Source organism: Prunus mume, linkage group LG5 (assembly GCF_029339155.1).
Source record: "Prunus mume cultivar Tortuosa linkage group LG5, ASM2933915v1, whole genome shotgun sequence".
NCBI lineage: Eukaryota > Viridiplantae > Streptophyta > Magnoliopsida > Rosales > Rosaceae > Prunus > Prunus mume.
In genome coordinates, this window is record NC_142702.1 from 19,761,106 (window position 1) to 19,782,916 (window position 21,811).

General features: G+C 38.2%; 3 protein-coding genes and 3 pseudogenes across 4 annotated transcripts; all 6 read left to right on the forward strand.

Annotated features, from left to right (window-relative positions):
* The first annotated feature begins 171 nt into the window (after window positions 1–171).
* LOC103331931 (Nucleotidyltransferase family protein) lies at window positions 172–5,219 on the forward strand. Its single transcript, XM_008234602.2, has 6 exons — window positions 172–1,610; window positions 2,203–2,571; window positions 3,775–3,998; window positions 4,107–4,170; window positions 4,279–4,475; window positions 4,716–5,219. The coding sequence occupies exons 1-6, from the start codon at window positions 228–230 to the stop codon at window positions 4,927–4,929; spliced, it is 2,451 nt and encodes an 816-aa protein (XP_008232824.2). The 5' UTR covers window positions 172–227; the 3' UTR covers window positions 4,930–5,219.
* Window positions 5,220–5,354: 135 nt separating this feature from the next.
* On the forward strand, window positions 5,355–7,490 carry LOC103331932 (D-isomer specific 2-hydroxyacid dehydrogenase family protein). The gene is given in 4 exon segments (XM_008234603.2): window positions 5,355–6,269; window positions 6,593–6,719; window positions 6,722–7,134; window positions 7,293–7,490. Coding segments are annotated over 3 exon segments (981 nt in total). The 5' UTR covers window positions 5,355–5,810; the 3' UTR covers window positions 7,117–7,134; window positions 7,293–7,490.
* Window positions 7,491–10,216: 2,726 nt separating this feature from the next.
* On the forward strand, window positions 10,217–12,080 carry LOC103331933 (glyoxylate/hydroxypyruvate reductase HPR3-like; annotated as a pseudogene). The gene is made up of 2 exons (XR_016126614.1): window positions 10,217–10,888; window positions 11,430–12,080. The product of XR_016126614.1 is annotated as a glyoxylate/hydroxypyruvate reductase HPR3-like (transcript).
* A 2,483-nt stretch (window positions 12,081–14,563) lies between these two features.
* On the forward strand, window positions 14,564–16,049 carry LOC103332007 (glyoxylate/hydroxypyruvate reductase HPR3 pseudogene; annotated as a pseudogene).
* Window positions 16,050–17,851: 1,802 nt separating this feature from the next.
* Window positions 17,852–19,513, forward strand: LOC103332008 (phenylpyruvate reductase-like). The gene is made up of 2 exons (XM_016794531.2): window positions 17,852–18,740; window positions 18,823–19,513. The coding sequence occupies exons 1-2, from the start codon at window positions 18,297–18,299 to the stop codon at window positions 19,336–19,338; spliced, it is 960 nt and encodes a 319-aa protein (XP_016650017.2). The 5' UTR covers window positions 17,852–18,296; the 3' UTR covers window positions 19,339–19,513.
* Window positions 19,514–19,766: 253 nt separating this feature from the next.
* On the forward strand, window positions 19,767–21,336 carry LOC103332009 (glyoxylate/hydroxypyruvate reductase HPR3-like; annotated as a pseudogene).
* The last annotated feature ends 475 nt before the right edge of the window (window positions 21,337–21,811 follow it).

Here is a 21,811-nt window from a genome sequence, read left to right on the forward strand (position 1 = left end):
AGGCCGCATGAGAGAGGAAGAGAGAGATGGATAAGTAATACAGTGCAAAAGCAGACTTGTTAATCTAATACAATTATGCTGAAGTGGAATATTTAAAAAGTTTCATTAGATCAATTAAACAGTTGATATTATTCTAAATGTATATACATGCACCGATGCTAAATGCAGAAGATGAAATTCTCCAAATTCAAATCTAAAACAAACATCTCCTAACTACATCATTTTAAATGAATTCACCTGTTATTCGCCCCAAAAAAAAAAAAAAAAAAAAAACTAAACTGTATCAACACATCAAACGACAGTCCTCTCTCTCTCTCTCACTTACATGCTCCTTTTTATTATTCTTTCTTAAAGCACTCTCTCTCTCTCTCCCCCACTTCCAGACTATTTTTTGGAGGAGTCGCTTCAGAGACTGGGAGTCTGCGACTGCTCAAAAACAGAAAATTCGAAGAAGCCCATACTCAGCCCAGCCCAGCCCAATGGCCGGCGGTGGAGGTGACGCTCCGCCTCTGCCGGCGTCTAACGGCGGCGAGTTCCTTCTGTCCTTGCTCCAACAGAAGCCTCACCTCCTTCACCACCAACAGCAACATCAACAGCAGCAACAACAATCTCCGGTGCTTGATCCGGCGGTGGCAGCCGTGGGCCCCACCCTCCCCTTCCCGCCGATACCGCCGTGGGCATCATCCAACGGCCGGGATCATCTTTCTCAGCTCCCCAACCCTTCTTCTTCTTCTCTCTGGTCCACCCAATCTCCTCCTTCTCCTTTCAACTTTCTAGGGTTTCCCCAAAACCTCTATCCCTCTCCCTCTCCTCCCAATCCCTTTCCCCAATTTGGTGGAAATCAGTTCCCTGGAAACCTCGCCCTTACGGACGATTTGAGAAATCTAGTAGGGTTTCAGAGTCCGAGCAATAATGCCCTCCAAAGCCAAAACCTTGCCCAGCTGAAACAGCAGCACCAAGAGCAGCAGAAGCTCAAGTTTAGTTACTTGCCCAGCGATATTATCCGAAATCCCGAGCCTTCAGTGAATGCCAACACATCCTCTGAGGTTTCCAATCTCAGCAATGGCTTCGACCGGAGTCTCAATTTGAATCCGAACAATTCTTCCACTTCGAATGAGTTTCGGCATGGAAATCCTGATACTTTCAATTCTCGGGAGCAGGAACGACGGGGCGGAGGTGGAGGTGGAGGTGGAGGTGGAGGTGGAAGGGGAAAGCAATTTCAGAGGAATGCTCCACCGCCTGGGTTTGGGAACAATTCGAGAGGAGGAGGGAATTGGGATTCTGGGAGTAGAAGGAGAGACTTTGAGCACAATGTGGATCGGGAAAGGCAGAGTTCAAGTGAATTTGTGAGGAACCGGGATGCTTCTTTTGAGGATGAGAGAGTGAGAAGATTGGCAAGTGAAGACAGTCGAATTCGAGGCAATGGGGCTCGTGGATTGGGGTTCAGTGCACAGCTTGATGATCCTGGTCCGCCCACTGGCGCCAATCTTCATTCGGCTTCAGCTTCAGAGATTGAAAAGTCGATGATGAATTTGCAGCATGAAAAGGATGACAAGAATGAGGAGGATGACAAGAATGAGGCGAAGCAACACCATAATTCGCGCGAAAAGGTTGAACCTTTTTTTATTTTCCTTTCTATTATGAATTTACGATACATACAACGGTTTTGAATGCTATGAGAATTCATGAAGTGAATTTGTTTGTTTGGATTCAAGTTAATGCTTACCTATGTTAAATCTATGCTTGACGCTTGTTTCAAAGCTTTTTTGTTTTGGTGAATTTGTAATTGCTCTGCAAGTTAATAAATTTCTGCAAATGATACCTATCATTCCATAGCAAGCATAGTTATACATGGAGATACACAAGCAGAGTAATTTTTTGTTGTCAGACTGTTAATCAGAACGATTGGTAAAGTGAAGTCATGTCTGAATATGCGGTCTGGGTTATACCAAACTCTTTCGCACGAGAGAAAATTATGTAATGAATGGAGAGTTTGTTGGGACTTCACTTGATTATCGTTTTTGAGAAGCATCTCACACTCATCTACACTATATGTTAGCTATCCATATCTAACCACATGGTGTGACACCAATTCTCAAGTCAGGTCCTTATAAGAAGCCATCATTTGTGTGTGTTTGTGTTGTTCATTATTCAAAGCAACAAATGGTTTAGATATGAGTTACTTATAGTTTTCATTATCAGGATTCAAGATCAGATAACAGAGGACAACACCCACTTAACCAAAGAATGAGAATCTTCAGAAGACAGATGCAATGTCGCTTTGACATAGACAGGCTAAATGCTCCTTTTCTTGCAATTTATGATTCCTTGATACCAACTGAGGAAGAGAAGGCTAAGCAGAATCAATTATTTACATTATTAGAGAAATTAATAACCAAGGAATGGCCTGAAGCTCAGCTGTATGTCTATGGGTCGTGTGGCAACTCATTTGGAGTTTCTAAAAGTGATATTGATCTTTGTCTTGCAATTGATGTGGCAGATGACAAGAAGTCTGAGATCTTATTAAGGTTGGCAGATCTTTTGCAATCAGACAATCTACAGAATGTGCAGGTGAATCAGAGTGCCTCTCCTCATGAATTTATGTGATAGATAAAACTTTACATTTGGGCATTGGCAAATGTTGATGGATGCTACTTGCAATGTTTTGGTCATTGTATTGACTGATGTGCTTTTCTCAATGAGAGTTTTGGGTATAAAAAATTCTTCAACGGCATAAATTTTAACTTTCTGACAAAAAATTACCCTCTGATAGCACAGAAAAACAAAAGCTGAATTATATCATCGAGTCATAAATGATATGGGAAACTGTGCTTCTTTCGGTTGATAAGGGAAACACAAGGGGAATATTTTTACCTACTTAGGGCTTTACCTGTGCAAAATATTGTTTGGCCACTTATACTTGATGGTTGATTTGATATATTGAAGTGGTAGAAAATTATATCTCTTATCATGGAATCTTTTTAAGATGCAAGACTCTGATATTCATGATGGTATTAGACCTTAATATGCAAGACTCTGATATCTTACATGCAAGAATCAGGGCTGTTATATTACAATTTAAGATTTATCTTATGGTTCTGTAAGCAGTATTATTCTTTTGTATAATGTCCCATTGAGTGTTGAGTGCAATGAACTGTAAAACATTATATTAGAGGAGAGGAAGATAAAAATCCAGTGGTTACGTTGTTAAACAGGGCTCTATGGTTTTGCTTTAGTAATTTATTGGTATTGTGTACTCTCACGAATATCTTATTACCATAAAAATTGTATAAAGAGTTGAAAAAGATTATTAGGGATTGGTCAACTGGGTGTGGAATATAAATTTTTCGTGCTTTGCTTGGCATTATGTGTTGGATTCACATATCTCGTCCACATGAATTTCAAGGAATGCTGTTTAAACCTCCAAGACTTCAAATCTTTATCACATGTGTGCTTACGATTGAGCCTTCTTCCCCACCTTTTTTTTTTCAATCTTTAAGTGACATTCTCTATCTTTGAATGTTAAATCCAGGAAATGTGTAGGTAGCTTTTTGGCTTATTAGTAACAAGGCGTTCATGAAATGCAATTCTGTATCCCTCATGTCGATGCAGTTATCATACATCTAAGTTTTACTTTAGGGATCTTGTGAAACAACGTATGAATATATACCACCTTATGCATAACCCTTTCTATCTGGGCAACGCAATTTTTGGTGATTTAATTCTCTTAAGAGTTTTATATAACCACTTTATGCATATTCCTGTTTGTTTCAGGCGTTGACACGTGCTAGGGTTCCCATAGTAAAGCTTATGGATCCTGTCACTGGTATCTCCTGTGACATATGCATCAACAATGTTTTGGCTGTTATAAATACAAAGCTTCTTCGTGATTATGCAAAAATAGATGCAAGATTACGGCAGTTGGCTTTTATTGTGAAACATTGGGCCAAGTCAAGAGGAGTGAATGAAACTTACCAAGGAACCCTATCCAGCTATGCGTAAGTTAACTTTTGAATCTCACCTTCCCAACACTAGCAACACAAGGTTGGGAGATACTTTTGTTCCCTTTACCATGAAAATCTAAATGTTTGCCTTCTCTTTTTCAGGTATGTTTTGATGTGCATTCATTTCTTACAACAGCGTAGACCTGCTGTTCTTCCCTGCTTACAGGTATGTCTTCCTAGTTTGCTTCAACGAGAGGCATGCAAGGCATATATGGACGTCATATTCAGTGTCGTTCTATTTGTGTGTTTAAGCACTACCTCTGTTCTCTTTCAGGAAATGCAGTCAACATACTCTGTCACTGTTGAGAACATCAAATGTGCTTTCTTTGATCAAGTAGACAAACTTCGAGATTTTGGATCCCATAACAGGGAACCTATTGCTAAACTGGTGTGGGCATTTTTCAATTACTGGGCATATGGTCATGATTATGCAAATTCTGTCATATCTGTTCGTACAGGAAGCATACTCAGGTGAGATATGGAATCTGTTATGTTTTATTAAGATAAGTAACTTAAAATATTGATTCATTATATAATTATTACTTAACCAGTTCAGTTTCTTTCTTTTAAGTGTGTATTGAATGGAAGGACAGTTAAATTGTCATCACTGGAATATTCTAAGTATTTTGAGAACATTTGCATATCTTACCATGAAAATTATTTGACACCCCCCAAAGAAAAAGAACTTAGCTATGATGTTAATTTGTTCAGCAAGCGGGAAAAAGACTGGACAAGGAGGATTGGGAATGATCGGCATTTGATATGCATAGAGGATCCTTTCGAGATATCCCATGACCTGGGTCGAGTGGTGGACAAGTACAGCATAAAAGTTTTAAGGGAGGAATTTGAACGTGCAGCCGAGATCATGCAATATGATGCAAATCCTTGTGTGAAGCTCTTTGAACCCTACGTTCCTGGTGTTTAATTGTTTTCTAGTGGAGTATAATTTTGGTGAAGCAGCTATGGTGAATGAAATAAACTAAGATTGTAAAGTACTGGAGTGCCCCATTTTCCATCTTTCTGTGATGTTTATAGCTTGTTTAATGTCTTAGGCTTTATTTAAATGTTGCTCATTGTAAAAAAAAAAAACATTTTTGTTTATATAAATTTTGTTCTCGTGATATCCCAAGAGGTTTGATGCAATGGTATGTTATTCTAAAGCTACTACAGAAAATGATGAGAGTAAGCTGTTGCACTCTCTGAACTTGTACTCAATTTTGAATGTGCCCTACGGATGTTTGAAAAAAAAAAACAAAAGAGTCTAAACTATTTTATTTAGCCAGTGTCCCCCTATCGGCAAATTTCCTAATATTTCATCCACTTCTCCGTCAAGTTTGAGGACGCAATTGTTCATTCCTGAACCTTATCTCTCCCCTTCCTCTTCCTAAGTTTCAGGCAGCAGCCACCTAACCCCAACCCATGAAGCCACCACTCCGACCCACACATCCATCCTGACCCACGCAACCACCACCCCAGAAGCCATCTCCAACCAGCAACCAACAAATTCAAGGGCAAATTGAAAACTGGGTACAAATTCACCCGTTCTCTATACTGAGAGTTGCCTGTATGTATGGCTGAATTGATAGGAAAAATCTCGTATATACATACGAAACATCTGGATGCCGTTTTGTCGAAGGAAGCAGGTAAAGCATCTACCAGTTGACAGTTGTGGGTCCATACTCCATAGATAATCAAAATTGTTTCTCAATTTCTCAATTTCTCAATTTCTCAATTTCTCAATTGCCACTTCTGAAACCTATCTCCACCTCAACAATTCTCAAGTCTCAAGAACAAGAAGCCAATCCAATGGCACTTAATGGAAATCACAGTGAACTCCCACAAGTTCTGGTACTTCTCCCACCTGGGTGCTTCACTTTCTTGGAGTCCAACTACTCCCACAAGTTCAACTTCCTCAAAGCTTGGGACTCTCCTCTCCCTCAAGACCAGTTCTTGGCTACACATGCAGGCTCTGTTCAGGCCTTGTTGTCCTCTGCCAATGGACCAACCATCACTGCCAATATCCTACAAATGCTGCCCTCCTTGAAGGTCATTGTCACCACCAGCGCTGGCCTTGACCATGTGGACTTAGCCGAGTGTCGAAGCCGCGGTGTTGCCATTGCCAGTACCCCTAAAATCTTCACTGAGGATGTTGCTGATATGGCTGTGGGGCTGCTTCTTGATGTCATGAGAAAGATTTCGGCTGGGGATCGGTATGTCAGAGACGGGCTTTGGGCTACCAGAGGAGACTATGCTCTCGGTTCTAAGGTCAGCAACATTCATTTCTAGCTCACATGCCTGAATCTTTTCTGGGTTTTGCTTGTTTTCTTTGGTTATGGTTGAAATCAGTTGTTCCTAATTATGCGTTCCCTTTCAATGTTTAGATGAAAACAATCACAAATGTAGTGTTTGATTAAATATCTTTTAACAAAAATGATTTTTGGGAGCTATTCTGGTGTTCAATTAATTTTAACAACGTCAGTTCTTTACCACTTAATGATCATGTTATGCGTTGAAATTTGTCAACAGATAATTGAAATCCTCTTTTGTTTAAAGTAAATTAAAGTGGTTTTTATGATTGGAAATGCCAGATAGGAGGCAAACGAGTTGGGATTGTCGGATTGGGAAATATTGGCTTAGAAGTTGCCAAAAGACTTGAGGCCTTTGGCTGCAACATATTGTACAACTCAAGGACGGAAAAGCCATTCGTTTCATACCCTTTTATTCTGATATCAGTGAACTTGCTGCTAACAGTGACGCCCTTGTCATTTGTTGTGCATTGACTGCTGAAACCCACCACATGATCAACAAGAAAGTCTTGTTAGCGCTGGGAAGAGATGGCGTGATTGTAAACATAGGACGCGGAGCTGTAATCGATGAGAAGGAAATGGTGCGGTGTTTGGTGAAAGGAGAGATTGGAGGTGCTGGTTTGGATGTGTTTGAGGATGAGCCTGAAGTTCCTCAAGAGCTCTTCGCATTAGACAATGTTGTACTGTCGCCACATTATGCTACCTACACATCAGAATGTTTCATGGCTTTGTGTGAACTAGTAGCAGGGAATTTCGAAGCATTCTTCTCAAATAAACCGTTGCTTTCACCCGCTGTGGATAATTAAATCGATTTCTATTTGCAGGTTAGTGTCTCCATGACTTTTTGCATCATCTTGCATGCCATTTTGGTTTGTTTCCCTTGGGAATTGTTCATACAGAAACCACTTGCAATGGAGCTTCAGCCATTTCTGTTCTAATCTTTCTTCTAGTAAGGTCCGTGCACTTTTATGAATCGATGCAGGGGACCAAATATTGATGCGATGAATGGGGCTATTAGAGAATACAAGGATGAAGAACTGAGGTGTTATCGTTACTGGTATATATTTGAGAGTTATATGATTTGCATGCAGCAGACGGTGTGGATTTGCTTGCCAAATATAATGATTGTTGAATTTTAACTCAAGAGGATGCTTGTTTGTATAAAATGCTTTTTTGTCCAGTTTCCTTGAGCATTTGGAATATAAGTTCTATGCTCCCGTTGCACGTCTCCGCTTTCTTTCTATCTATTTCCTCATGTGAGTCACGTGAGGAGAGAGATAGGAAGAGATAAGGGGGACATGTGAGGTGCAAAATTATTTGTAGGATTTTCTTAGACACTTTTGTTATGAAATACAATCAGTTTGACAATCACAATTATTTTGCTGACACTGGAAATGAATATTTTGTGTCATTTCAATTTTTGCTCACTTGAAAATTAAAATTAAGCCATATATAAAGATGAGTTGAAAAGATGTATTGTCTATATTTGACACGGTTCATTAGTTTTCTAAATCTACATTATGATATTATTTTCTATATTGAGTGAAAATATTGGAGGAAATTAAATTCATGAATTTTGAGGAAGTTTTTCTTTCTTCCATTGTTGGTTTTGACTATTTTGTGGCCATATAATTTTGATAATTTCTTTATAGCAACTGTCGCATTTCTCTTCTTACAGAGGGGAGTTCGTGCTGTGACTTTTCTTACAGTCATTTTGAGGGGCATGACAATTCCTATATGCCATATCCTAAGGACTAGCCAATTCCTAGGGATCATACTACACTGAGGAGGATTCTGATAATGATAAGGCTGCCATAGGGGAGGACTAGAAGGAAAGCTTCAGAGAGTAAAACGAAGAAATTAATGCTAGTTTATCAGATCTATACTTCTTGGCCTACAAAATAAGAACACACAAACACAAATATTTATCAATTTTGGTTGATGCAAAACTTGTAAAAATTCTAAAAATTTATTTGAGATCATTTAAAAATACAGGTTATATAGGCGTGTCTAGACAGTAGGGATGAGTAGTGTTCATGTTGGCCCAACAAAAGTGATGGTCATGCGCGAACTACCAATATGTACCCATGCCTCATTTAGGTTACAGAGAAGAGAAGGTGAGAAGAACGAAATGGGTCTCTGGGTTTTAGAGAAGAGAAGGTGAGAAGAACGTTGACCTCAATCCCATTCCAAATAACCTTGAAAACCCATTGGTTGAAATTGATGGGTTGGATATGATTTTAGAAGACAGTGGAAAGTGTTCAAACCGAACTAAACCGATCAGGTTGGTTTGGTTCGGTTATTTATTTATTAATTATTTAATATCAGGTTCAAATCGAACTGAACTGGTCAGTCCGGTCCGGTTTACAGTTTAGATTTTAAATGAACCGGTTTACCCAAACCAGACTGTTATTGTTGGCAAGCCAAACATTACAAAAATATTTTGCAACAAATGGGTTTGAACCCCACACCTCCATGTAAGAATCGGTCTTGCTTTCCACTGGAGCAAACAACCTTTATGTGTAATCTTTCCAAAAATATGATATATAATTAGTTACTCAGAATAATAAATATTATAAAAAAATATGAGAGCATACAAGTGGACATGGCCATCATGCACTGCTGCATCTATGCCGAAATTAATGTTGTTTTTCTTTCTTTTGTATTTTTTTATTCTTTTTCTTCTCCTAATATCTCACCTTTCCCAACCTCTTTATTTTTTATTGTTTTTCCATCTTCTTCTTACTCTTTCCGTCACTGTCCATCTCTCTATCTCTCCTCTTTTTTATTTCTTTTTCCTTCTTCTCTCCATATTTCTTTCTTTTCTTCCTCAGTCTCTGCAATTTTTTCCTCTTCTCTCATATCTCTATCTTTTTTCTATTTTTTTTCCATGCTCTCTCTTCTTTCTATTGTTTTCCATCGCTCTCTCTCTCCTCTTCCTTCTTCTCCTTCTTCCTCCTGCTGTCTGTCTTCTTCTTTTCCTATTTTTTTTCCTTCTTCTTCTTCCTTTCTCCCCTATCTCAATCTCTCCCTCTATCGATTTTTTCCCCAGCTTTCTTCTTGCTCTCTCTCTTCAGCCTAAACCCAAAACCGAACCAAACCAAACCACAAACTCCGGTTAGCCAGAATGGTCAGTTTCACTGGTTATGGTTCGGTGTACGGTTTCAAAAATAGCTAAGCCGAAGCCTTCAGTTCGGCTTCGAGTTGAACCCAAAACCGAACCAACCCGGACAAAGCCCAGGCCTAAGCACAACAATAGTAAAATAAATAAATAAAATGAAATTCCATAAAACAATAAAGAAAACACGTCTGTTTCTGCAACGTAAAGAGCTTCTATTGCACTTTCATATTTTCTTTCGTTTTTGTAGAAATGTCACATGAACTTATACCTCAATTTCACGTTGTCATCTTAAAGAAAATTTTAAACTTAGTGAAAAAGAAAATTCACCACCCATACAATTACACTTAACCGACAAAATCCAAAGAAATATCAAAAGACCACAGAAAACATGAGGCTCATCTACCAACCCATCCATCAGCCACAGTGGGCATTCATAATCTATTGCATATATCATACCATCTTCACGTACAATTTGTAGCACTTCACTAATTCCTTCTCTATTTTCCACATGGTACCAAAAATGAGCATGATTTAGTGAAATATTCATCTAGGCCTTCAAATGTTTTCCACATTCTCTGTTTGGGTAAGGTAATCTATAATTTCTCGTAAATGAGGAAAAATGCTAAAGTGATTACATTGCTTGATAATTGATAATGATGTTTACTCGTTGCATCAATTATTATGATAAATTATTCGGACGTTTATTCAGATAGTTAATGTGGTTTTTTTAAATTTAAAAAAAAAAAAGTAATGATCTAGTGTTATTTATGCCCGTCGACAAAAAGAAGAAGAAGGGGGGTGCTATTTATGCATTAAAAAAATGTTCAATTCAATTCAATCATACACCATTCTTCTGATTCTACTGTTTCTCTGCTGCAAATTGCAATGAGGCTACTATTTTTGTGGGGTCCTTCGGCCATATGATGCCCTCTAGATCATGAAAACATTATCTAATGTACTTTTACATTTGAAATTCCATCTAAAACATATGCTTATGCTATACTATAATGGTCCAATTCCAATCCCAAGACCTCCCACAACTCCTGATTATTCACCCTCCATTATCCTTGGCAATTGCTGAATCTCAGTTGTCTCAAAAATTCCATCTCCTCAAAGCATGGGAGTCAGAACTCCCTCTAGACCAGTTCTTGACCACCTATGCATGCTCAGTCCAAGCCATGCTTTGCTACCCTGTCACTCAGGTCAATGCAGACCTCCTCCGGCTGCTTCCGGCACTCAAACTTGTTGTCAGTCCCACCGCTGGGGTCAACAACATCGACTTGGTCGAGTGCCGGCGGCGTGGAATATCAGTGACCACTTCCGGGAGTGCATTCTCAGAAGATGTTGCTGATACTGCCGTAGGGTTGCTCATTGATGTGCATAGAAGAATCTCAGCAGCAGATCGGTTTGTGAAAGGGCTTTGGACTAGCAAAGGAGATTATCCTCTTGGTTCCAAGGTAATGCTAGCTAGAGAGATCTCATTTACTAAGTTTCTAAACCACATATGTACATTAGTTGATGGCAGTTGATTTGTTAATTAACAATTAACGATAATAATTTATGTAATATGTACACATCCATAACTCACGAAAACTGATTAGTTCTTTAGCATTGGGGATTGAATATGTTCTTTATTTCTTGTTGTAGTACACAAACACCCTAGTTGATCCTTTGATATTAAATGATTGATTGACTCTCTATATATTTTATTATAATTTATATATATAAAGAAAAATGCAGTGAAACATTCAAAATACCAGAAATGTCATTGGTTAATTCAAACATTAAGAATTGAAATTATTAATTAAATGAGGATAATATGATAAATTATTAATTAAAAGAAAAATCAAATAATAAATTCTATTTTTAAGGAATACAACTACCCATTATATTTTTTATTCTAAAATAAATTTAAAATTTTCTGAAAAAAGTCTTGCGAAGTGCGTGTGAAGAGGCTAATTTATGTAATGTTAATTGTCAACTGATAATTGATTTCAGTCAGGAGGCAAGCGAGTTGGGATTGTTGGATTAGGAAGCATTGGCTCTGCAATTGCATTGTCTCATACAACTCAAGGAGCAAAAATCCGTCTTTAACATGCCCCTTCTATTCCAGTGTTCATGAACTTGCAGCCAATAATGATGCCCTCATCATATGTTGTCCATTGACAGACCAAACCCACCACATGATCAACAAGGAAGTCTTATCTGCACTGGGAAGAGAGGGAGTGATCGTTAACGTTGGACGGGGGGCTATTATTGATGAGAAGGAATTGGTGAGGTTTCTGGTGCATGAAGAGATTGGAGGCGCTGGTTTGGATGTGTTTGAGAATGAGCCTCATGTTCCTGAAGAACTCTTTGCTTTGGACAATGTTGTTCTGTCTCCACATAACGCTGCTTTTACTCCCGAATCTGTAGAGAGTTCGAGTCGAATAGTTATTGCCAATTTGGAAGCTTTCTTCTCAAATGAGCCTTTGGTTACTCCATTCATGGATGACTAAATTTGATTTTATGTGTTGTTTCCTTTAATTTTTTCAGACATTTTTTTTTGGCTGAACTCTGTTCTTGCGGAAGTGATTGCTTGGCTTTGCAAGAAGCTATGAATTACAATGACTCTGATTATCTCATGACTGGCAGTTTTCCTTGTTCTTATTTCCAACATTTTTCTTAAGCTTGTAATATCTCTGTCAAATTCCTTTTGATCAAACCTTAATTATAAAAGTCAGCCAAGACAACACATGAAATGAATACCACAGAAAAAAGAGAGGCTCTCAGACCCTCTCCACCAACTCAGGATTTGCTTTGAAGTTGCAAAAAGACTCGAGGCCTTCTATTCCAATGGATGATTTAGTATATTATTGGCCAATAAAAAGACAATCAATTATAATTTTTGCTCCCTTAGTTTTGGCCAATAGCCAAACGACAGTTAACCGACACGAAATGCAAAAACGCAAAAATGCAACAACAAAAAAAAAAAAAAACCCAGAACACAACATCAAATGAATACCACAGAAGAACAAGAGGCTCCCACACACCCCTGTTGAATATTGGCTCAAATATTGTTTTGCTTACTATTTCTGTTGTGTTGCATGTCATCTACTGGAAAAAGGAAGAGGTTATTCTTTCCTTTCTCATGCATTTGCCAAAAGCAAAGGAAAAAAATTAAAAAAGAGTGTTTTTTGTTGATAGAATTTTATATTAACAAAAGTACAAAAAGAAGACATGCATGCAACACATGGGCAAGCTATCAAAGGAAGGGAATGATGGCTGAAGTCAGCCTTCGTAAAAAAAAAAATAAATAAAAAGGGAAAAAAAGCTATGTGAAGCAAGCTGGAAAATGGGAAGCAAGTTTGACTAACTGCATATCACTATTTGCATGTGATTGTTTATCCCTTGATTCACGGATTGGCTGCTATATTTATTAAGCCACTTGGGCTATGTGGCAATCATATTGATTGCAAGATTAGGAGTGGCAGCCTTGAGCTTTAGAAAGAGAGAAGAGAGAAGTAGAATAATCTTTGTATTATTGCTACTACTTTTGGCTCTTGGGTTCTTTGAGAAGCCAACTAGAGCTATGCATAATCAGGGACTTCGTTGGCAGCAAGAGAGGTGTGTGCAGGTGTGCTGCACTGTGCGGCACCAAAGAAGAACGGTTGGTTTCTTTTCAATGCTGGTGGTTAAGTTGTTTCGGTGCATTAACTTCCCTTGTTTTGTGGAGGACTTTGAAGGTGCTCATGCAGCTATTGGGCCAAGTTCTTGGTTATAAAATGAAGGCTTGGCAGAGCGAAAGGCGTGGGTAGTTTTGGTGAGCATAATAGGTGAGAGAGTTCTCGTCATGGAGCAAGCTGTATGCACCATGGTGTCTTTGCTGCTACACCTTTTGCGTGAGGAAGAGATGGTGATGTGAAGAACTTCTTTGTTTATAAGCATTCTTCATATCTTTGTAGCCTCTATTTCTCTTTTGGTGTATGTGTGTGAGTGACTTGGGTGTATTTGGGATTTGGATTGTGAGAGTTAAACTCTGTAATTCCTAGACTATGAGAGAGTGTTTAATCTCTTTTGGGATACCAGTGGAAGTTCTTGTCATCTTTGAACTAGATGTAGGCTACACACGGCTAGCTGAACCAGTATAAATTCTTATGTCTCTTGGATTTTGCTATTTTCATATTTGTCTTGGTGTTTCAACGGTTCCGTATTGTCCACCTAGTGCAACCCGCTTCCACTGCGCACAACAACCCCATCTCCTCCACCAACCCTACATCAGCAGCAATAGGGTTGATCACACAGCGTGTTCCATCTCTATTTTCTACATGTTACTAAAATGAGGAGGATGGAAAGTGAAATATTCATCTGGGCCTTCAAATGAAAGGTAGTCTCAATAATTTCTCATAACTGAGGGAAATTGCTAAAGTATTAGATGACTTATAAATGATGATGCATATTTGTTACATCAATTATTCAATAACACATTTACTTAGAGGATTCGAATCCTGATTAATGTGGTTAAAAAAATGTGATAATTCAGTGCTATTTGATAGATTGCCCAATGCATAAAAAGGGCACTAACGAATCAATAAAATGTGAGATTTTTTATTCATGGGGGTTGTTCGTCACTTCAAACCACATATATATATATATATATAAATTATCATTAAATCGATTGGATCTTGAACACCCCTACACTTGATCTAAAATATAAAACAAGAGCTCTATATAGAGTACCGCAATAACAAAAATATATGGAACCAATCAATTTTGATCAGAACAGAAATCATGAAACTGCGGTACTTGTTTTTGTTTTTCCAATCATTGTCTACATTAAACAAATCACAAAGCACGACATAAACTAATGTGTTTGTAGATGAAGTGATCAGCTCAGCTAGCCAGAGCCATTGAAACGACAATGCTTCTTCTAAATGATTCTTAAACCAAGATTATGAATTCAATTACTTGGTGGAAATCGCTGGTGATGCTAATTTTGTTTTTTCTTTCATTCTTTAATTACTTGCATGTATGCACATGCCGTTTCTTATTATGACAAAGATGCTTCAAAGAAATTTTTGTTGATACAAACAAAATTTTATTTAATCTAATTCAAATTATGGGGAGGGGAGATTCAAACTCAATTGCAGAGTATGGAGCACATTTTGGCTAAACCCATGTCTGCGCTCACTAGCAGACCTATACATGAGCAAGGTGGTGCAGCTGCACCTCCCCTTGCCGGAAAATCCTTTGGGGTGACCGGAATTTGCCCTTTTGATGGTGCCCACCATGTGTCCGATTAAATGTCTAAAAGAGACTTTATAATATTCAATTTAATTTCTGCTTCACATAAACTTGTTGTCTCCCAAAATTCTCGTAATGATATATCTCTATTTAATAAATATCCATGAGCTTTAATCTCCCTTTTTGGCATCAGTCCTTTCTTAGTTTCTCAACTTATAATTTAATTTTGTTTTATGCAGATTTCACATTTCTTTATTCAAAGTTACTCTCTTCTCTGTCGACTAATGTAGATGAGTTCATGGACTCCTTGCACTTGGATTTCCCTCACATACTTTTAGCCTTTTAAATATTGCCCCTTTCCTGAAAAATTCTTGGGTCTGCCAGTCTGCGCTTCAAAGAAAGTTTTGTGACACTTGTAAAAATATGTGCAATTAATTATTATATATTTTTAGGTTATGAATCTCAACTCTAGTTTTGTCTGAAACCTCTATTCTATGTTAGTTTTATCTGTCTCGGGTCCAAATCAATACAAGTATCTGATAAGACAATGGCAAATATATAAACACGCCCCCCTCCCCTCCTCCCCAACAAAAGTTATGGAAATGGACGAAAAACATCTTCTTCTTTTTTTAAAGACAATGTTTGCCATGTGATCAGATGAAAACCAAACATGAAAAATTTAGTGATTCGGTGGCCCATGTGAGTTGGCTTCAAAGAAATGAATAATTATTATCTACATGGATTACGGAGCATCCTAATTGTCTTACGTGATTATGTTACGCGTTGAAATTTGTCAACAGATAATTGAAATCCTCTTTTGTTTAAAGTAAATTAAAGTGGTTTTTATGATTGGAAATGCCAAATAGGAGGCAAACGAGTCGGGATTGTCGGATTGGGAAACATTGGCTTAGAAGTTGCCGAAAGACTTGAGGCCTTTGGCTGCAACATATTGTACAACTCAAGGACAGAAAAGCCATTCTTTTCGTACCCTTTCAATTCTGATATCTGTGAACTTGCTGCTAACAGTGACGCCCTTGTCATTTGTTGTGCATTGACTGCTGAAACCCACCACATGATCAAGAAAGTCTTGTTTGCTCTGGGAAGAGATGGCGTGATTGTAAACATAGGACGCGGAGCTATAATCGATGAGAAGGAAATGGTGCGGTGTTTGGTGAAAGGAGAGATTGGAGGTGCTGGTTTGGATGTGTTTGAGGATGAGCCTGAAGTTCCTGAAGAGCTCTTTGCATTGGACAATGTTGTACTGTCGCCACATTATGCTACCTACACACCAGAATGTGTTTCATGGCTTTGTGTGAACTAGTAGCAGGGAATTTCGAAGCATTCTTCTCAAATAAACCGTTGCTTTCACCCGCTGTGGATAATTAAATCGATTTCTATTTGTAGGTTAGTGTCTCCGTGACTTTTTGCATCATCTTGCATGCCATTTTGTTTTGTTTCCCTTGGGAATTGTTCATACAGAAACCACTTGCAATGGAGCTTCAGCCATTTCTGTTCTAATCTTTCTGCTAGTAAGGTTCGTGCACTTATCGATGCAGGGGACCAAATATTGATGCGATGAATGGGGCTATTAGAGAATACAAGGATGAATAACTGAGGTGTTATCGTTACTGGTATATATTTGAGAGTTATATGATTTGCATGCAGCAGACGGTGTGGATTTGCTTGCCAAATATAATGATTGTTGAATTTTAACTCAAGAGGATGCTTGTTTGTATAAAATGCTTTTTTGTCCAGCTTCCTTGAGCATTTGGAATATAAGTTCTATGCTCCCGTTGCACGTCTTCGCTTTCTTTCTATCTATTTCCTCATGTGAGTCACGTGAGGAGAGAGATAGGAAGAGATAAGGGGGACATGTGAGGTGCAAAATTATTTGTAGGATTTTCTTAGACACTTTTGTTATGAAATACAATCAGTTTGACAATCACAATTATTTTGCTGACACTGGAAATGAATATTTTGTGTCATTTCAATTTTTGCTCACTTGAAAATTAAAATTAAGTCATATATAAAGATGAGTTGAAAAGATGCATTATGTCTATATTTGACACGGTTCATTAGTTTTTTAAATCTACATTATGATATTATTTTCTATATTGAGTGAAAATATTGGAGGAAATAAAATTGATGAATTTTGAGGTGCTTTCTTCCATTGTTGGTTTTGAATATTTTGTGGCCATATAATTTCGATAATTTCTTTATAGCAACTGTCGCATTTCTCTTCTTACAGAGGGGAGTTCGTGCTGTGACTTTTCTTACAGTCATTTTGAGGGGCCTGACAATTCCTATATGCCATATCCTAAGGACCAGACAATTCCTAGCGATCATACTACACTATGGAGGATTCTCATAATGACAAGGCTGCCATAGGGGAGGACTAGAAGGAAGCTTCAGGGAGGAAAATGAAGAAATTAACGCTAGTTTATCAGATCTTTACTTCGTGGCCTACAAAATAAGAACAGACAAACACAAATATTTATCAATCTTGGTTGATGCACGAAACTTGTACCCTGAAAACCCAGAAGACTTGAAGGTGAGACTAGAAACGAAATGGGTCTTTGTGTCAGATATTGTTTTTTCTTGTTGGTGTAACAACAATCAGTTATACAATTATTTAATTCTAATAGTTAAATAAGCACAACAATAGTGAAATAAATAAATAAAACGAAATTTAATAAAATAGTAAAGAAATCATGACTGTTTCTACAACGTAAAGAGCTTCTATTGCACTTTCACTTTTTCTTCATAGAAATGTCACCTAAACGTATACATCAGTTTCAATTTATCACATTAAAAAAAAAATTAAGAAAAATGACATCTTAATTTTTCAAACTTCATGATTTGTCATGCCGCTCAAGATTTGCTTTGAAGTTGCAAAAAGACTTGAGGCCAATGAAACGACAATCAATTATAATTTTTGCTCCCACGAAATGGAAAATAAAAAATAAAAAATACAGAACATAACATCAAATGAATTATACCACAGAAAAACAAGAGGCTCCCACACATCCCATCTCCTCCACCAACCCTACATCAGTAGCAATAAAGGTTGATCACACATAGGGCATTCATTGCAAATCACACCGTGTTCACCTATCATTTTCAGTACTTCACTAATTCCATCTATATTTTCCACATGTTACTAAAATGAGGAGGATGGAAAGTGAAATATTCATCTGGGCCTTCAAATGAAAGGTAGTCTATATAATTTATCGTAATTGAGGGAAATTGCTAAAGTATTACATGACTTATAAATGATGATGCATTCTCGTTACATCAATTATTCAATAATACATTTAATGTGGTTAAAAAATGCGATGATTTAGTGCTATTTGTTAGATTTTTCTACAACAACGATTCGCGTTAAATGCAAGTCCATGGTAACCATTAAATTTATACGATTCACACTTCTCTATTAAGTCATGGATTCATCCACCCATTAAATCGTGTTCGTGTTTAATGCGAATTTACAGTGAAGATGTACCCTACTTCTTGATAGTTGAGGTCATTGAGAATATTTTTTGGGGTGCCTGAGTGCCTCCACCATATGCAGACCTCTGGATCACGAAAATATTATAATGGTCTTTTGCATTTGAAATTCCATCTAAAACATATGCTACTATAATGATGGCCCAAGACCTCCCACAGCTCCTGATTATTCACCCTCCATTATCCTTGACACATATTGAATCTCAGTTGTCCCGAAAGTTCCATCTCCTCAGAGCATGGGAGTCAGAAATCCCTCTAGACCAGTTCTTGACCACCTATGCACGCTCAGTACAAGCCATGCTTTCCCCCCCTATCACTCGAGTCAATGCAGACCTCCTCCGGCTGCTACCGGCACTGAAACTTGTTGCGACCCCCACTGCTGGGGTCAACAACGTGGACTTAGTCGAGTGCAGGCAGCGTGGAATTTCAGTGACCCCTTCCGGGAGTGCATTCTCAGAAGATGTTGCTGACATTGCCATAGGGTTGCTCATTGATGTGCATAGAAAAATCTCAGCAGCAGATCGGTATGTGAGAAAAAGGCTTTGGACTAGCAAAGGAGAATATCCTCTTGGTTTCAAGGTAATGCTACTTTCTGATTAGTTCTTTAGCACTGGGGATAGAATGATTGCTTGACTTTCTACTTTCTTATTTTTTATTTCAGTTAGGAGGCATTGGGATTGTTGGATTAGGAAACATTGGCTCTGAAGTTGCTAAAAGACTTGAGGCCTGTGGGTGCATTGTCTCGTACAACTCAAGGAGAAAACAGCAAGCTTTGCCTTACCTCTTCTATTCCAATGTTCATGAACTTGCAGCCAATACTAATGCCCTCATCATCTGTTGTGCATTGACAGATCAAACTCACCACATGATCAAGAAGGAAGTCTTATCTGCATTGGGAAGAGAGGGAGTGATTGTTAACGTCGGACAGGGGGCTATTATTGATGAGAAGGAATTGGTAAGGTGTTTGGTGCATGGAGAGATAGGAGGTGCGGGTTTGGATGTGTTTGAGAATGAGCCTCATGTTCCTCAAGAGCTCTTTGCATTGGACAATGTTGTTCTGTCTCCGCATAAGGCTGCTCTTACTCCAGAATCTTTCGAGAGATCAAATCGAATAGTTATTGCCAATTTGGAAGCTTTCTTCTCAAATAAACCTTTGGTTACTCCATTCAATGGGTGACTAAATAAGATTTTATGTACTGGTTTTTTTTTTCTTTTGGGACATTATGTTTCTTGTAGCTTTTTTTTATTTTTTGGCTGAACTCTGTTCTTGTGGAAGTGATTCCCTGGCTTGCAAGACGCTATGAATTAGTATTTGTGACAATGAGTCTGATGATCATCTCATTTGATTGGCAGTTTTGAGTTTTCTTATTTCCAACATTATCTTAAGCTTGTAATATCTCTGTTTGACCTTTTTCAAATTCCTTTTGATCAGACCTTACTTAGAAAAGTCAGCCAAACAGAATATCTGAAGGCAACACATCAAATCAATACCACAGAAAACAAGAGGCTCTCAAACCAATCTCCACCAACCCTACATCAGAAATCAAAATTGAGTACACAGAGGGCATTCACTTATGATGTGGACTTGTGACATCAATTATTAATTAGAACATCAACTGACATGTGATCAAACTAATGTAGTTAGAAAATGTGATGGCTCTTGCATTATTTGTTGATATTTTGAGGAAAAAACCAACATACTATAATGGCCCAATTCCAATCCCAAGACCTCCCACAACTCCTGATTATTCACCCTTCAGCATTCTTCACTCATTTCCAATCTGAGTTGTACCATAAAGTTCCATATCCTCCATGCAGGGGAGTCACCACTCCCTCTAGACCAGTACTTGACCACCTATGCAGGTTCAGTCCAAGCCATGCTTTGCTACCATGCCACTCAGGTCAATGAGGACCTCCTCCAACTGCTACCGGCACTGAAACTTGTTTTGACTTGCACTTCTGGTGTCAACCACATCGATGTTGTAGAGTGCAGGCGGCGTGGAATTGCCATAGCCACTGCCAGAAGTGTGTACTCAGAAGATGTTGCTGATATTGGTGTTGGTTTTTTCCTTGATATGCAGAGAAAAATTTCAGCAGCAGATCGGTATGTGAGGCAAGGGCTTTGGACTAGCAAAGGAAATTACCCTCTTGGTTCCAAGGTCACTACACGTCTCTCACCAACATTGTTTTTCTTTTTCTTTTAAGGATTGACTGATGTTTTGTTTCTTTTTTTTTGGAATATGTTAGTTGTGTTAGGGGATCACGATCTTTAGTTGCATCGATATTGTCTCTAACTTAATTACAAAAACTCTTGCTCTAATTATTGCTTAACTTTCTATTTGCCATTTTATAATTAATACTGGTAATGAAATTCAGTTAGGAGTTAGGAAGCATTGGCTTGGAAGTTGCTAAGTGACTTGAGGCCTTTGGCTGCAGGGTCTCATACAACTCAAAAAGCAAAAAGCCATCTTTGCCATACCGTTTCTATTCCAATGTTCATGAACTTGCAGCTAATAATGATGCCCTCATCATATGTTGTGCATTGACAGACCAAACCCACCACATGATCAACAAGGAAGTCTTATCTGCACTGGGAAGAGAGGGAGTGATCGTAAACGTGGGATGAGGGGCTATTGTTGATGAGAAGGAATTGGTGAGGTTTTTGGTGCATGGAGAGATTGGAGGTGCTGGTTTGGATGTGTTTGAGAATGAGCCTCATGTTCCTAAAGAGCTCTTTGCTTTGGACAATGTTGTTCTGTCCCCCCATAAGGCTGTTCACACTACAGAATCTTTCCAAAGTTCAAATGAATTCATGCTTGCCAACTTGGAAGCTTTCTTTTCAAATGTACCTCTGCTTACTCCACACACTGAGGGAGAGGAATTCGAACTTGTACCTCGAGTCTAGTGTGAGTAAGTACTCTTAACTACTAGAACAACAATATTTGACTCTCTTTTTTGTCCATTACGTATTAGTAAACCATGCGTTCTTGTAGAAGTGATTCATTTACAGAAGTTATGAACATTGGTGACAATGAATAATTACATATGATATGATCTCATTTGGAATTGACCCGGGTTTGGGCTGGGTTGTTAGGTAGGCTCTGTTGTGGTTGGGCTCTGCCCCCTTATGTCTTCTATCAGAAGGCACAAAGACTTATAGGTCGGCTTTAGGGTTGGGTCAAACTAATCCTCAATATTCAATGGCTAGGAATGCCATGCCATGGGGAATTAACCTTGGGTTGGGTTGGACTTAAATAAAGGCCTAATTTCAATTAAGATAGATTGCCCAATGCATAAAAAGGGCACTAATGAATCGATAAAATGTGAGATTTTTTATTCATATGGGGTGTCCGTCGCGTTTCGAAACCACTCAATGAAAATGCTTATATATAAATTTTCTTCAAATCGGATTGAATCTTGAACACCCCTACACTTGATCTAAAACATAAAACAAGAGCTCTATATAGAGTACCGCAATAACAAAAATATATGGAACCAATCAATTTTGATGAAAAGGGGTTAAATGCCATACACAGATGAGAACAGAAATCATGAAACTGCGGCACTTGTTTTTGTTTTTCCAATCATTGTCTACGTTAAACAAATCACAAGGCACGACATAAACTAATGTGCTTGTAGATGAAGTGATT